The sequence below is a fragment of the Lissotriton vulgaris genome, chromosome 10 (genome assembly GCF_964263255.1).
Source record: "Lissotriton vulgaris chromosome 10, aLisVul1.2, whole genome shotgun sequence".
Lineage (NCBI taxonomy): Eukaryota > Metazoa > Chordata > Amphibia > Caudata > Salamandridae > Lissotriton > Lissotriton vulgaris.
In genome coordinates, this window is record NC_141698.1 from 65,927,948 (window position 1) to 65,942,731 (window position 14,784).

General features: G+C 41.2%; 1 protein-coding gene across 1 annotated transcript in view; it reads right to left on the reverse strand.

Moving 5' to 3' along the window:
* Positions 1–14,784, reverse strand: part of RAB26 (RAB26, member RAS oncogene family) — a 760,792-nt gene that overhangs the window by 266,012 nt on the left and 479,996 nt on the right. The window contains exon 5 of the mRNA XM_086940491.1: positions 2,142–2,194. Coding sequence (XP_086796617.1) covers positions 2,142–2,194 — 53 coding nt within the window. The remainder of the gene's footprint in view (positions 1–2,141; positions 2,195–14,784) is intronic.

Here is a 14,784-nt window from a genome sequence, read left to right on the forward strand (position 1 = left end):
TCAACCATCGGCTCATACTAAGCACAGGGTCTGCGGAGGTAGACTGGCGTAATGAAACTTGAGGGGGCCCCCTGCAAGGTACGTGGAGGTCCACCCTCCGGATTCAATCAGGAACTCTCCAGCCAGAATATTGTGCTGAGGGGGGCCCCTGGAGCTTGCCCCCCCCCGCTCTGCGGGGGCTGCGGGGACCTGTGTTACAACACTGCAGACGGGTACACCTGAGCATGTGTGCTAATCCCAGAGCAGACACCTCCGGGGACATCCGGTAACAAGTGACGGATGCATAGATTAACAGAGGTCTGCCTGCCGTTACACGGGCCGATGTGCTAATCCCAGAGCAGACATCACTGGGGACATCAGGCAACAAGTGACAGATGCACAGATTAACAGAGGTGGGTGTACTTTCACACAGGGACATGTGTGCTATTCCAGGAACAGACATCACCTCAACACTAGGTAACTAAATGACTGATGCATAGATTATGAGTGGTCAGTGTCGGGTTCCACAGGGACAGTTGTGCTAATTCAAGGGCAGACATCCCTGGGGACAGTGGCTAACATAGATATTGATGTATAGTTTCACAGAGGTCTGTAGAGGGAGAGGTGTGTTGGGGTGTGTGCATATGTGTGTATATGTGTGTATATATGTGTATATATATATATATATATATATATATATATATATATATATATATATATATATATATATATATATATAGATAGATAGATAGATACAGGCCCGGACTGGCCATAGCGGGCACCAGGGCAATCCCCCGGTGCGCCGCAAGGGTGGGGCCGGTTTTGAGCCCCTGGGGCCGATTTTGTTACGGGCCGTTTTTTGCAGCATTACAAGAAGAAGGGTTTAACCCAAGCAGTCACGGGGACCTGGGCGGTAAGGTAGTACATGTAAAGGGGGGTCCCCGTCTGAAAGAAAGGTTTTGTTACACAAACAACCAACAGTTTGTAATTCAAACTATTTTAGAAAGAAAGACTAAAAAGGCATTCTTCACTTTTAGAAATATGTATTGTCATTAGTTCACAATACATTAACGAGTACTTCAAAAGAAATTCATACAGTTGTCACAAAATTGTGCCCCAATGGGAAAGAAGGAGGAGTGAGAGGGAGTGCTCGAGGGAAGGGTTAGTGGGGAATGAATAGACGCAGTTGTGGGTGATGAGTACACACAGTATAGGCAGGATCAAAACAGTTATACAAACAAAAGCCAAATAATTTATAAAGGCATACGATGATGGGTAATTATCACAGCAAAACTTTCAACGGACAACAAGTCAGTGCTAGACTGTAGAGGGCAAGTGCCGGAAGTTGAGTGGGAAACACCGTCGACGTTTCAACCCCTGTAAGTAGGCTCGATTCAGTCCTTAAGTGGGGTCTTCATCAGGACTAGGAAGGTGGGGGGGAGAGTGTGGGGCAATCCATGGAATCGTGGCCGGGTTGGCTCGCGATGCGAAACAGCGATGGACTGTGGTGAATCACAGGTCACTCGCCAGGGGAGTCAATCTCACCATAAGCTGTGCATGGTGAAAAAAGCCCACAGTTTAAGTTTACTCATCAGCTGAAGACAGCGCTGCGTGTGGGATCAAGATTAGGTCGAGTCAAGGTTCTGTCTTGTGTTTCTTATAAGAGCAGCCGGTCCGTGTCAGGTACCCGGTGCACGCGTGATGACTAAGACGCCCAAGGGGCTGGTTCGCCGGGACGCCGCACTTAATCGAAGGTCGTTTTGTTTACCGTCAGATCCGAAACTCCGCAAAGAACTGCTACGCATAGCTGCAAAATCGGCCCTGCAACAAAATCGGCCGAAAACCGGCCCTAGCAAAGCACTCGGCGGCACCTCCACCCCCCCCCCCACCCCCCTCGAGTGGGGAGGGGGGCTGGCCGAGCACTTTGCCACGGCCGGTTTTGGTTCCCATTCCGGCCCTGGATAGATAGATAGATAGACATTACCAGGGACATCAGTTGTTGTGTGAGAGAGGAGAATGTCTACGTAAATCAGAAAGTCTAAATTATGGCCAAACAAAATTACATTTTCAAAGCGAAGGCAATACAAGAACGGACATCCACAATATTAATATTCCGTTCTCCACATTTCATTATTTTTCCTTTATCTGTAGCGCTAACTTACTTTGATGTTGTCAAACGATGATTTATTAGTGACGTCGTACAGCAGCAGCAGAGCTGTGAACAAATGAAAAGCAGAATTAGACGAGGCATCAGGGAGCGGTACAGTTGCAGGTGTCTGCCAAGTACAGGGAAGCAGGGACGGCTGGAGGGCACAGACAGTAAAATTATTAATGGGCCCAGACACAAACCTGGCACCAACCTCAGCTTTCCTTAAACTCACATTACCTTTTATTACTTTAGTAAATCAAGGGAGGGACTAGGAGCTGATTATAAGGGCCAGCACCCACGGTCCTAAAATATCATAGTTACTCAGAAGAAGGATGATGTTCCTCCAGGAGAGACAGAAAAAGGAAGAAAAGATAAGAAGCCGTCGGTCGGGACTGGGAAGCTGATCGACTGGATCTGGGCATCCAAGTGATCAGAAGTAATTGCCCTCACACACCCGGATGGGTGTCATGCTTCATCACCGGGCTGCTCCTCGTTGGACTGGCGCTGCAATGCCCTACTGGACCCTTGAGGGGGCTCTTTATCGGAGATCTTCTGTTTTTTAAGCTGTAATGATGAGTGCAAGTGAGGATGTAAGAGTAGGGTGGTGTGCTGGATGATTTAAAATTGTCGAGGGGGTACTGAAGACTGCTTTAATAAGGTGGTCCCCGTGACAGGATTAAAAACCCAGGAGTTGTCACAGGAGCCAATGAACCTAGACTGCTTCAAGATAAGTGACGTAGGATCAACATGTTTCGTGCCTTATGGCCCAACTGGATTTTAGGCGTTTCTTCAGGACTAGGTAGCTAATGCTTACCCTACATCTGATAGGGAGCAGAGGTGAATATAGTGAAGGTGCCCAATCAAAATGTGTCAACTGTACCTGCTACAGTACAGGACAATACAGTTCTGATTCTGTTGGAGTAGTAACTATGTCCCTGATGTGTCCGTGACCTACCGTCATCTGCTGGCCTGGAGGGTAGGTCACGGGTAAATCACTGCGTGGGACCACTTTATTTCCACAGCTAAGCAATTTCCTCTTCTACATCCATAAACTTCACCCTATTTTTTTTTCTTTTGTTAGTCGCACCGCTTTTCATCCTGGTCTCTTTATTCCCATAATTTTCATTCTACTTTCTCTAATCCCTCCCCTTTCCTTCTTCTTTCTGTAATCCTGCCTTTCTGCTTTCTCTAATCTCTCCCTTTCCACTCTCCTTTCTGTAATCACTCTGTTTCCCTTTTGTTTCCGCTAATTCTCTAATCCCAGTATGCCTTCAGTACTCCTGCATACAGCCATCTCCTTTGTCTAATCCCTTATTTCCTTTTTTGTACGATAATGACACATTTTCCCTTCTTCTCCAAGCCTACAATTTCTCTTCTTCTTTTATAAATCCTAATCACATCCTGTCTCTTCTAATTTCCTTAATCCTTCCAATTTCTTTCTACTTTCATTAGTCCCACCCTTTTGTTTTGTGTATTCAACTTTAACCCTCTCCTTTTTGGTCTCTTTAATGCCACCCTTTTCCTTCTGCTTTCTCTAATTGACAAATTCCTTTTTGCTTTCTCTAATCCCACTCTTTTCCTGTATCATTTGTAACTCATTATCCGAACCATTTGGTACTTTCTGCAATATTACCAACTTTCACCTTTTTTTTCAATGCCCTTCTTTTGCTTCTTTGTTTACACCTACCCTATATCTACCTTGTTATCCTATGCTGCCATTTATCTTATGATTTTTAATATCTCATTCTATTTCTCCTGCTTGCTGTTATCCCAGAATTACTCTGCTTTCTTCAATCATACTTATTCCCTTCTGCGCTCTCTAATTCTCTATCCCTACTATACTCCTGTTGCTTCCCTCAACCTTCTTTCCCCTTCTACTTTCTCTAATGCTATTCTTTCTCTTCTGCTTCCTCCGGTCCCACCCTTTCTCTAATCCTTTCCTACCTCTTTTACTTTCTTCTATCCCATACCTCTTTTTTGTAAAACCCCAATAGAACTTTTCTGCTTTTCACAATTTCACCCATGTCCTGCTTTTTCTAATCCATATATATATATATATATATATATATATATATATATATATATATATATATATATAACACCGAGCACCTGCTTTATTTTATCTATTAGTGCTTCCTGATGAAGCTAACTTAGTAACTATTTTAGAATGGCGCTGGCAGCTTACTGGCGCCATTCTAAAATAAAACAGGAGTGGGGCAGAGGGCAGAAGGTCACAGAGTGGGGCAGAGGGCAGAAGGGCACAGCAACGAGTGGGGCAGAGGGCAGAAGGACACAACAACGAGTGGGGCAGAGGGCAGAAGAGCACAACAACGAGTGGGGCAGAGGGCAGAACGACACAAAAACGAGTGGGGCAGAGGGCAGAAGGGCACAAAAAACGAGAGGGTGGCAGTGATGAACCAGAGGGCGCATCGCGGTCTCGCACAAAAAAAAACCCTGCAAACACGCAAAGCGCCCCGCGAACACGCCAAGCGCCCGCGAACACGCAAAAATAAAAAAAATCTGCAAATTCGCACAAATTCGCGAATTTTGCGGATCGCGAATTCGCAAATGTTTAACGTGTTGTTAATTATGTCTATTTAATTGAAACCTGTTTAATTCTGTTTATTTTATTCTAAAATTGTTATGGTTTTAATTAACAAAACAATATGAAAATTACTATAAATTATATCTATATATACATATTTAAATATACATAACTATATATATATATCTATATATCTATATATCTATATATCTATATATCTATATATATATATATATATATATATATATATATATATATATATATATATATATATATATATGCTCCAACTCGTTAAGAGCTCCCGCTTCACCTCCAGGAAAAAACGAGCGTGGACCCGTATATCGTACAATGTTATTAGTTTATTGCCAGTCTGTCATGATGCGTTTCGGGCGATCCCGCCCTTGCCCTTGATCACATGACACATCCTAGACATTAACCCTGCTTTTTAAAGTGCAAGTGAAAATGACATCACAATGGACATAAACAACATATTAATTTTTTTTTTTAATAGAGGCTTTCCACTTAATATGCACATAAATGGTACATTGTTATCCCCTTATATTTTGTTATATAATTATAACAAAGGGGGAGTATTATTTGGATGTAAAGTGGCCACCACAAATCATTATAGGATAATCATTATAGGATAACTTTCATAACAAATATATACATACATTCATTATGTTAATAATGGTGTAAAATGCCTTAAAATTATCCTAAAAACATTCTAAATCCCATTGTGAAGCTAAAATGATAAAAAGTGCCTTCCCAAAACCTGTTAAATATGTGAAAAGCTAAATTTAAATGAAAAATAAATATCAGGTTCCAGCATTAAATTACTGACTCAACCACTGGTAGTAAATACTGATGTGGTCATATTGTCTCTATCTGCTTTGGTTGAGATATTCCTGTAAAATACTTATAGACCCATCCAATGGCAGATACTAAAGTGCAAAAGTGAAACTTAAGGTGCAGCCGTGCTTAGGACTCTACATTTATCACAAATGTATATATATTTTAGACACTTCATAGTTGATCCCCCAAAAAATCATAATTACTTAATAGCAAGTAAAAAATATACTATCCATATAAATATGACATCTAAAATTCAACTATAAAAATCGTATATACATATAAATATATAAAATACTGTTGCAAATATTATAAACGTCCTAATAAAATCTCCCAATTAATATATTCAAATCATTTCAAGAGGAAATATCAATTCATTACATCTGGCCTGAGTTCCATTTTATATTATATATGTCTCTAATTGTTTATATCTAACTGAAATCAATGATCATGGATACTCATAAAATGTATACAGATCTTCATTGGCGTTCTGGCCCCCAGGTTGTTTGGAATCAAATTGTAAAATGAAGGTAGTTTCTAAACGTCTTAGTTTGGATTCCCTGTCTCCACCTCTTTTCTGCGGAGGTACGGCCTCTATAACATAATATTTGAGTTTGGATTGCTATTGTGACAGATTTTAAAGTGTCTCGCCACTGGATTGTTGGACCGTGTCTTCATAGCTATTTTGCTTTCTGTATTGCAATAAATCACCTTGTGCCTGTAATTTAGACTTCGCTTTGGCGGCATCCACTATCTCTGTTTTATATCCCCTAGCTAGAAACCTAGCCCGGCTTTCTGCTTGCTTGTCATTGCTATCTTCCTCGTTGCTGCATATTCGTCTAATGCGCAACATTTCCCCGTAGGGGATACTTTTAATAAGTTGGGGTGGATGTGTGCTAGACTCGTCAGTTTCCTAAATAGCGTAGTTGACAAGTTGTTGTTCAACACTAGGATCTGTACATCTAAAAATGTAACTGTATCTTTGCTGATTTCAGATGTAAACTGTAGACTCTGACGTGATAAAATTTACTATTCGCACTCCAGTCTGTGCAACTGTAGGGAAAGGGTTGGACACCGGAGGGGTAAAATTTACTATTCCCACTCCAGTCTGTGCAACAGTAGGAAAGCATTGGACTCTGAGGGCTAAAATGTACTATTCTTCACCCAGTCTGTGTAACAGTAGAGTGAGGGTAGTTCACTTCAAATGAAATATTTTAACATCTCTATTAATTAACCAAAAATATAAACTTCTTTATATACCAATTATATGTCTAAATTAAACATAAAATAAACAAATGACAATTATTACAATGTTTAATAATTATTATCAATTAAAACAAATATTATTAATTTAATTAAAATGCCACACTATATTCCCACAAACATATCAGGCACCAATTCAAATGTAATTGAAATAAAAAAGTATAAAACAAATAACAAATTAAGTAATAAATTAAACAATTATTTCTTAATGAACAAATATTTTGTAATGTATTATTATTTCAATAACTTCCCACCTTATTCTCCTACAAACACACCAAAACACACCTAATATATAACATAAAAAATTTAATTATTTACAAAAGTATTCCTAATTAAATATTTTAATAAAAATTAATCATTGATTAGTAATTCATTATTACCTAACTTTTCACCCTATTTCCTGACATATTAAACCTCTATCATATCAAGAAATGATTTAATTAACTTTGCACCCTATACCCCTACAAACGCAACAACCTGCACCTAAAATATAACTTGAAAAATATAATAATTGCACAATTTATGCAATTAATTATTAATTAAACAATTAATAATAAATTAATTATGAATTGTTAATTATAGTTAGTTAACTTCCCACCCTTTACCCCTACAAACCCAACAACCCACGCCTAAAATACATCTTGAAAAATATAACTACACAATTTACATAATTAGCAACTAAACATTTAATAATAATACATTTTTTTAAATTAATTGTACTTAATTAACTTCCCACCCATTACCCCTAGAAACCTGACAATCTGCACCTAAAATATAACTTAAAATATATTATGTACACAATTTACACAATTATTTATCTATTAAATAATTAATATTGATTAAAAATAATTCTTAATTATTATTAATTTCACACCCTGTATCCCTACAAAGCTCATAACCCACTATGACACTATAAATTAAAATTAATAATTAAATTTAATTTAAAATACCTAAACATTACAAACTATATTTAAAAACATTAATAACAATTATACAAACGATTTATAACATGTACAATTGAAATATAAACTAAAATACATACAGATAATTTAAAACTGATATTTTTTACAACTATATTTTTGTAACCGATATTAACAACACATATATTTTTGACAATGGTATTACCTTCAAAACAAATCTATATTCTTGGAAACAATATTTCTGCATTATGATATTTATGTGTCACAATACTAAAAACTCGATATTTGTATGACTCAATATTTTGAACTTGACATTTTGTCCAAATACCAATCATGAAACTATCCGTAAGATCTTTTTGGGATTTACTTAGATGCTCATGACTGCAATCTTGGAATCATAGCGGATGTGTCTATTTATGACAAGAACTCTTCACAGATTTGTGTGTGTATCAATGGTGGGCGAAATTGGCACTACGCGGAATTCCACAGAGTTGCCTAAAAACTTTGTAGAATTCTGCTCCCCCCTAACTATGCATACAGGCATCAGCCCTGGAGGGTTCCTGACCGCCAGACTGCAACCTGTTTTATGGCTTACCTGGAACTGGCGTACTCCGTGCCCAGGATGTCCTCCTCCTGTCTCCTCTTCCTCAGTGGTACAAAATTCCTACGCTGCAGAACTCCGGAGGATTGTGCATGCAAGCACGCACGCACGCACGCGCATGAGCAGTCCTCAGGCTGCTTTGCAGAAGGGTCTGATCTGAGGTGGCATGGTGGGTAGAAGAACGATGGGTTAGATGCTGCCCCGAGCAATTGGGCATGGTTAGACTTAGTTCAAGCATCCTCCCTTCACCTTTTATGTGTTTGAGAATCTTGTATCTCCTTGAGGTGATCCATCAATGGAGAAAGGTCAAGCATTATCTGTGGAAAGGTCAGCAATGCTACAACAAGTACTAGAGGGGACACCTCTGGAGAGAGGAATGCACCTAATCCAAGGTATATTTAGAACCGACTCCATACTGCGGTCTGTAGGTGTTCAGCACTTCATTATGGAGCCCAGATTTTTAGTGCCCTTCAATGGACTGTGTGGGAGGTTATTGATGACCTAATTTGCTGGCTGGTCATTCTTCCCTGCTGCACCAAGTAGAGGTTGCAGGAATCAAGATCTGTCGTGTTCGGACGATTAATGTTAAAGGTAGGGATCAAAACACCTGCTATTCATTGGACTCCACTTGTATTGAAAGTTAATGCTGTGACCCGGCAGGTCATGTGCCGGGTTTAATCTGAGCTCGAAAATCCATCATAGGGAAAGGCGAGCGACATGCATTGTTATCCAATGAGGAGTGGCGGGAAATCGCGGACCGCGCTCGCCTTCATCCCACTCTATGGCCTCCTCAGGGAGCAATGATCAGATGCACGAGCGCATTACAATCGCTGGGATTATGGAACCCGCCAGCCATGAGGGCCCCAGCCCACGTCCTGCATCCGGCGGCCATTTTGTTTTCCCCCCACTTATTCTTTTTTGAAAAAATATTTATGTATCACTTGTAGTAATCATAAATATACATTAAAGTTCAACAAGGCGCCTCAGCTTCGAGCTCCCATTTCACTTCTTTTTTTATATATATACCTGAAAGGCATGCTGCTGACAGTTACAAAGAAATAAACCAGTTCATCATTTTTTCAATTTAGATAAATGCATCCTTTCGGTATATAATCTGTTTAGCTGCTGAAAAATACTCGAGCATTCAAATGGGAATTAAACAGCGTCCCAGTTCAATTCCTTCAGCTTTCTAATAAAATGCATACAGAGAAAGCTGTGGTAATGTGAGACAGGTCATAATATCACACTTGAGTTATGTTTAATCCTGACGGAATGCCAGAGCTCTCGCTCGAAACAAGGTCTTTGGAGCCTTTTTTTCTCTTGTATGGGATTTGTAACCACTGTTGAAATGGGGTAAATCCATTTTTAAATGGTGATATTTAGAATTAATGTATAATCTACTTACTTTGTTAAAAAAAACTCATTTTTAACTATGAAAAATACTAGGTCACAACCTGTTTCTGCATGTTAAAGAATGTCTGTGCTGAATGTGGAAGATTTTTTAGTTATATTGCCAAGCAGGATTGCCTCAGAGACATATACAACCCTTTTATAGAATTACCTATTCAAGAGAGTATTCAGCTAGTGCTTAGTGCACGCCAAGAAGAGCTTCGCGGAGCTCCAAGCTTTGGAAAGGGAGTAGCACAAAGGAGGAGGGCTTCTTACCCATCATTTTACTAAAAGTGGCCGCACAAAAACTACAATTGATCCTGTTTGCTTAAGTCATGAATCCGTATCAACCGGCCGGGTGTTAAAGAGTTTTGAGTATGCCAAACAGCTGTGAGTCGCAGCTGCATGAATATTGTGTCTCGAGTTCCAATTCCCCAGGAGCACAATTCTTTGCAAGGGTATTAAAGGACAAAAAGAAGCAAGTTTCCAAACATCGATATAAAATGAACTGGAATGCAGACCTGTTTAGATGTGGGCACGGGTGATATAAGTGATGGCACAGCCAGGGCAGGCGATTCCCACCTCTGGGACTGGATGGGCACAGGGGGAAGGCCTGGGAACAATGAACCTTTTTACCTTGAGCATTGGGTGGGCACAAGGGACAGAGGACTCATCATCTCTGGTCCTGTAAGGGCTCATTTGATTGACACAGGGAAAAGGAACCTTTCACCTCGAGCACTGGATGGACTAGCAAAGGGAACAGATGGCTCACCATATCTGTTCCTGTAATGGCTCAGGTGATTGACACAGGGACAAGGTACCTTTCACCTTCAGCACTGGATGGACACAAGGGATTGGCATAGGAAGAGAGGACTCATCATCTCTGGTCCTGCAAGGTCTCAGGCGATGACATAGGTACATGGAGTCGTTCATCTGTAGGACACAATGTACTCAGAGAATTGGCGTAGGAACAGGGCGCCCATCTTCTCTGGCACAGAAAGGTCTTGTGTGATTGACGTGAGAAAAAGGAACCTTTCACCTTGAGTACTTGGACTGGGATAGGAACAGAGTGTTCATCCTTAGGGTCCAGACGGGTTTAAGGGATTGGCACAGAGTTATTTACCTTAATACAGGATGGGATTGGAACAGGAACACAAAGACTTTTGCCTCTGGCAGGAGATGGGCTCTCAGGACTGGCATGGAAATGATGGGCCCCCTTCCAATTTTTTTATTGCACATGGCTGAAAGGGTTGGACTGCAGGGAGTGTGGACCGAGTTGGCGCCTGAGACTCACCTGACGCTATTTGCAGGGGACGAGAGTCCCCTTGTTGTGTACACACTTCATAGCTGTGAAAGCCAGCTGCTGCCGCCTCTAAAAGGACTTCATTCTCAAATGGAGCATGGCTTAGGAGGCACCTAGGTCGTTAAGTGGCATAAAATATAAACTTCTGAAAGAGCAAGCACAGCACAAAAAGCCATTTTACCTAAATAAATGACGAACTGGGAGACTCAGGGGCATGTCCTGAAAGAGACACGCCATTAATCATTGGGAGACACTGGAAAGAGGCACTAAATCACCACTGAAGGAATTATAAGTACCCCAGCCCTGGACTCTGGCACTGTAAGCTCACCATAAAACCAGTAATGACACAGCTAATAGGTCGGGGGTTTGCTGCCAACCATTTTTGCTTTGTCAATGCTTGTTTTGTTTTGTCATATTGTTTGCAAATAATGATTGTTGAGGGAAGGTGTGCAGCCCTCATCAATCTAAAAAAAAAAACACTGGATAAAAGCAAAAATATGTTTTTGTCACACCTTCAGATTGACCATAGCCAACACAGGCCTGCATTTGTAAAAGGCTAATATCCGGTTGCCATCTTGTTTCATATCACAGGTGTATTTTTATTTCTAGGAAAAGCTGAACCCATCATTTACAAATGTGGCAGTGTCTTTGCTTTCTTTCTCATGTTAAATGTTTTCCTTTCTGTGATAACTGCAGAGTGCTTTCATTGGTTGTTACAGTGCACCTGCAGAGCACAGGCTGGTCCAGTGTATCTTGTTATGTTGTAGACAGCTAAGTTCGGTTAGAGAAGCTGTAGTGTAGTTCCTATTTTCCCAATAGGCCCTGCGCATTGGAATAACATAAACAGTAGTATAGACGTAGAAGTGCGGTCGTCCAGGCCTCCACTGACTATGCTAAACTTAATTGGGTTTGTTACCAACTAGCTCAGAGGTCACTGGAAACTTTCTTCTCTGCATAGGAAGTGATCAGCTTCCCTGGTACAGACAAGAAGGGATTCAGTTTTCCAACAACCGCATAAACATGACAACTTTGCTCCTTAGAATAAGAGTCAATCTCTAGAGTCGTGTGAAACAATAGACAGTTATTTTACTCAGTCAGTTGTGCAGATTACTTTCACCAAGATGCAGAGAATAGAGAGACGGGCGTTTTCAATAAAAGGTATTATTTATTGAACAGTCTTTCTTCTCATGCAAGAGAAATGAATTGCCACAATTGCAAGACTAGTTATTATAAAAAGTGCGTACAGTAAAATGAGGATTGCGAAATAATACTGTAAAAGCATTAATATGGTTTCTTAGCCATACAATGGTTAAAATGAATAAAATATATACATTCATATATACATTTAGCTAACGTACTCAACTGGTGCTTCTAACTACGCCTACCCCAGTGTACCTGACCAAAGCCTAATACTTGGGAGGGAGTAAGTAAGAAGCAGTTTTAGTTAAGTTGGTTTTGCCAAGGTTTGCTTCAAGAATACTCTCTAAGGGTTTAGTTAACACCATACCTCTGGAATAGAATGTTGGAGGTCTTGTATCTCCTTCCAGGTCTCGATATCCCAGTCACTCGCAAGAGTAGGCTGGAAACGCCAGAGCTGGATTTTCTCGGCAGGAGAAAAGACAGCGTCTCTCTCAGCGCGTCAAGGAGGAGGAGGGGCAGTGTCCGTGGGCAGCTTGCATCTGCTGAGCTCTGCAGGTGACAGCTGTTCTGCTCCTGTATTCACCACACCATCGCTATCATCGATGTCGTTGAGGCAGCGTTTGCTTAAGGCAACGTTGGTAATATTTATACCTGAAAGGTGCCTTGTTTGACGTAAATTTTTGGACATAAGACGTCAATAAAGATGTCACTAGGAAGTGATCGTCTCTCAGTGCTCATTAGAGTTCTATTACTAATCAAAACATAGCAAGCGGGGTTTTCCCAGGTTGCTGAGTTTTATCTTGTTGAAGAACTCGGAGTGTAATCTAGGAATCTTAGAAAGTGGCTTCTGCTGTGTCATCTGCTCTAATGAGCTGCAGAGGAAGAGATTCTGAAATGTGGCTCTGATCGAGTTAGGCTAGAGTCGAGTTTCTGAAATATCGCTCTTGATCGTTTATGCCATTATAGGGGTATGAATGGATTATATCCGTATAGGGGCATAAGGTCACAGTATTGATCGGGGTCCTAGATTAGAACGCGACAAAGCAGTGGCATAGCAAGAGGTTGGGGAGTGGTGGGGGTGCTCCAACCCAGGCAGCATGAGTTTTGGGGGTGGAGGCCTCCCCCCACTCTCACCTCCCGTCTCGGGGTGGCAATAGCAAGCCCCCCGCTCTCTTCAAAGCGGCTGCCGTGGTGCGGCAAACTGAGAAATCTCGCCAGCACCCCTCCCTCCCCCTTGCTTTTCAAAATGGCCGCCGCGGGCGGCAAATGCAGGAACTGCCACAGGCAGCCAAAGGGCTAGCTACGCCACTGTAGAGAAGGTTCATTGTGCAGGAGCCTAAGAAATTAATGAGCCTTAGACCGTATCTACTAGCTGTAACCTGATGGGATCATTTTATGAGAACTATATGTGGGTGCAGCAAATGTTAGGATTGTGTGATTTAAGCTAATGCAAGGTAGACGAGAGTTCAGGCCCTTTTCCAGAACCTCTTGAGACAGCCTAGAGCAGAGTGGGTTGCTCTCTTTCTGGGAGAACTGATTTACTTAACCTTTTCTTTTGAGACTACTTTATTGACTTTGATTGATTTGAACTTCATAATTACTAAAAGCATTCATGCATTGATTAACAATAATTTTACGATTTTGAATTTTGTAAACCTTTTAACCATTAATGAACCTTAATGGTTTGAAACCTTAACCACTCTCGGTCCGTCTTGTGGAGCCTAATGTGCTTCACACTATTTAAATGTATTGATTTGATGCCTAGAAACATTTGCCGATTCCAACTCGTCAGATAGCGCTTTATGGGCCCCGAATTTGCACAAAGAAAAATGCTAACCCTTGCTCCCTTGCCCGGTCCTGGAAGGTTTTCAGGGCTGGACGCGGAATCCCAAGCACCTCAAATGGCTGTCGGCACACTGGACACAACAGACTGGAGACAACAGGCCAACTCATATATGCCCTCATCTCTGCATCATCAGGACCACTCCAACTTAGGAAAGAGCTGAAGACACACTTCTTTAAAGAACACAACATCGCGATGTGGTAACAGTCCATCCCCAATGCCGAACCCAGCTTCCTCTCCCATCACGCTTTGCCTTTCGCAATACGCACCATTCATCTTTTTTGTGGCTAGTAATTGTGGTATGCAGATAGCTCATACATACATACATACATACATACATACAAACATACATAGATCTTTGCAAAACTGCTCATGACCTCATCATTGAGTTGTGCAAGCCTGCCTGCTCCTCACCTGAGGCAGTGTACCAACAATCCTTGCTGCACCAAAATTCGGGAAGGTATATAAGGACATGCAGCATTATACATCATGGTCTTTCATATGTCTTAGTTTGAAAGCCAGTGGCCTTACAGGCCAGTCTGAAGTAAGCAAATGAAATACTGCAGTGTTCACTTTGTTCTTCAAAGCCCAATAGCAGAAAGGCAATTAGAAAACTGTGCACCTAGTACAAAACTGGAATGTATTAACAGGTTGCACTTCTCCATTGATAAAAGCCCTATGCACAGGATAAAGCAAAGCCTGGTTTGATAATGTCACATACAGACATGATGTGCAGAGGGTGCTTCTACTGCTCAAACAGCCAGGTCTTGAGGAGTCTCCTGAAGGCCAGCAGGTCTTGG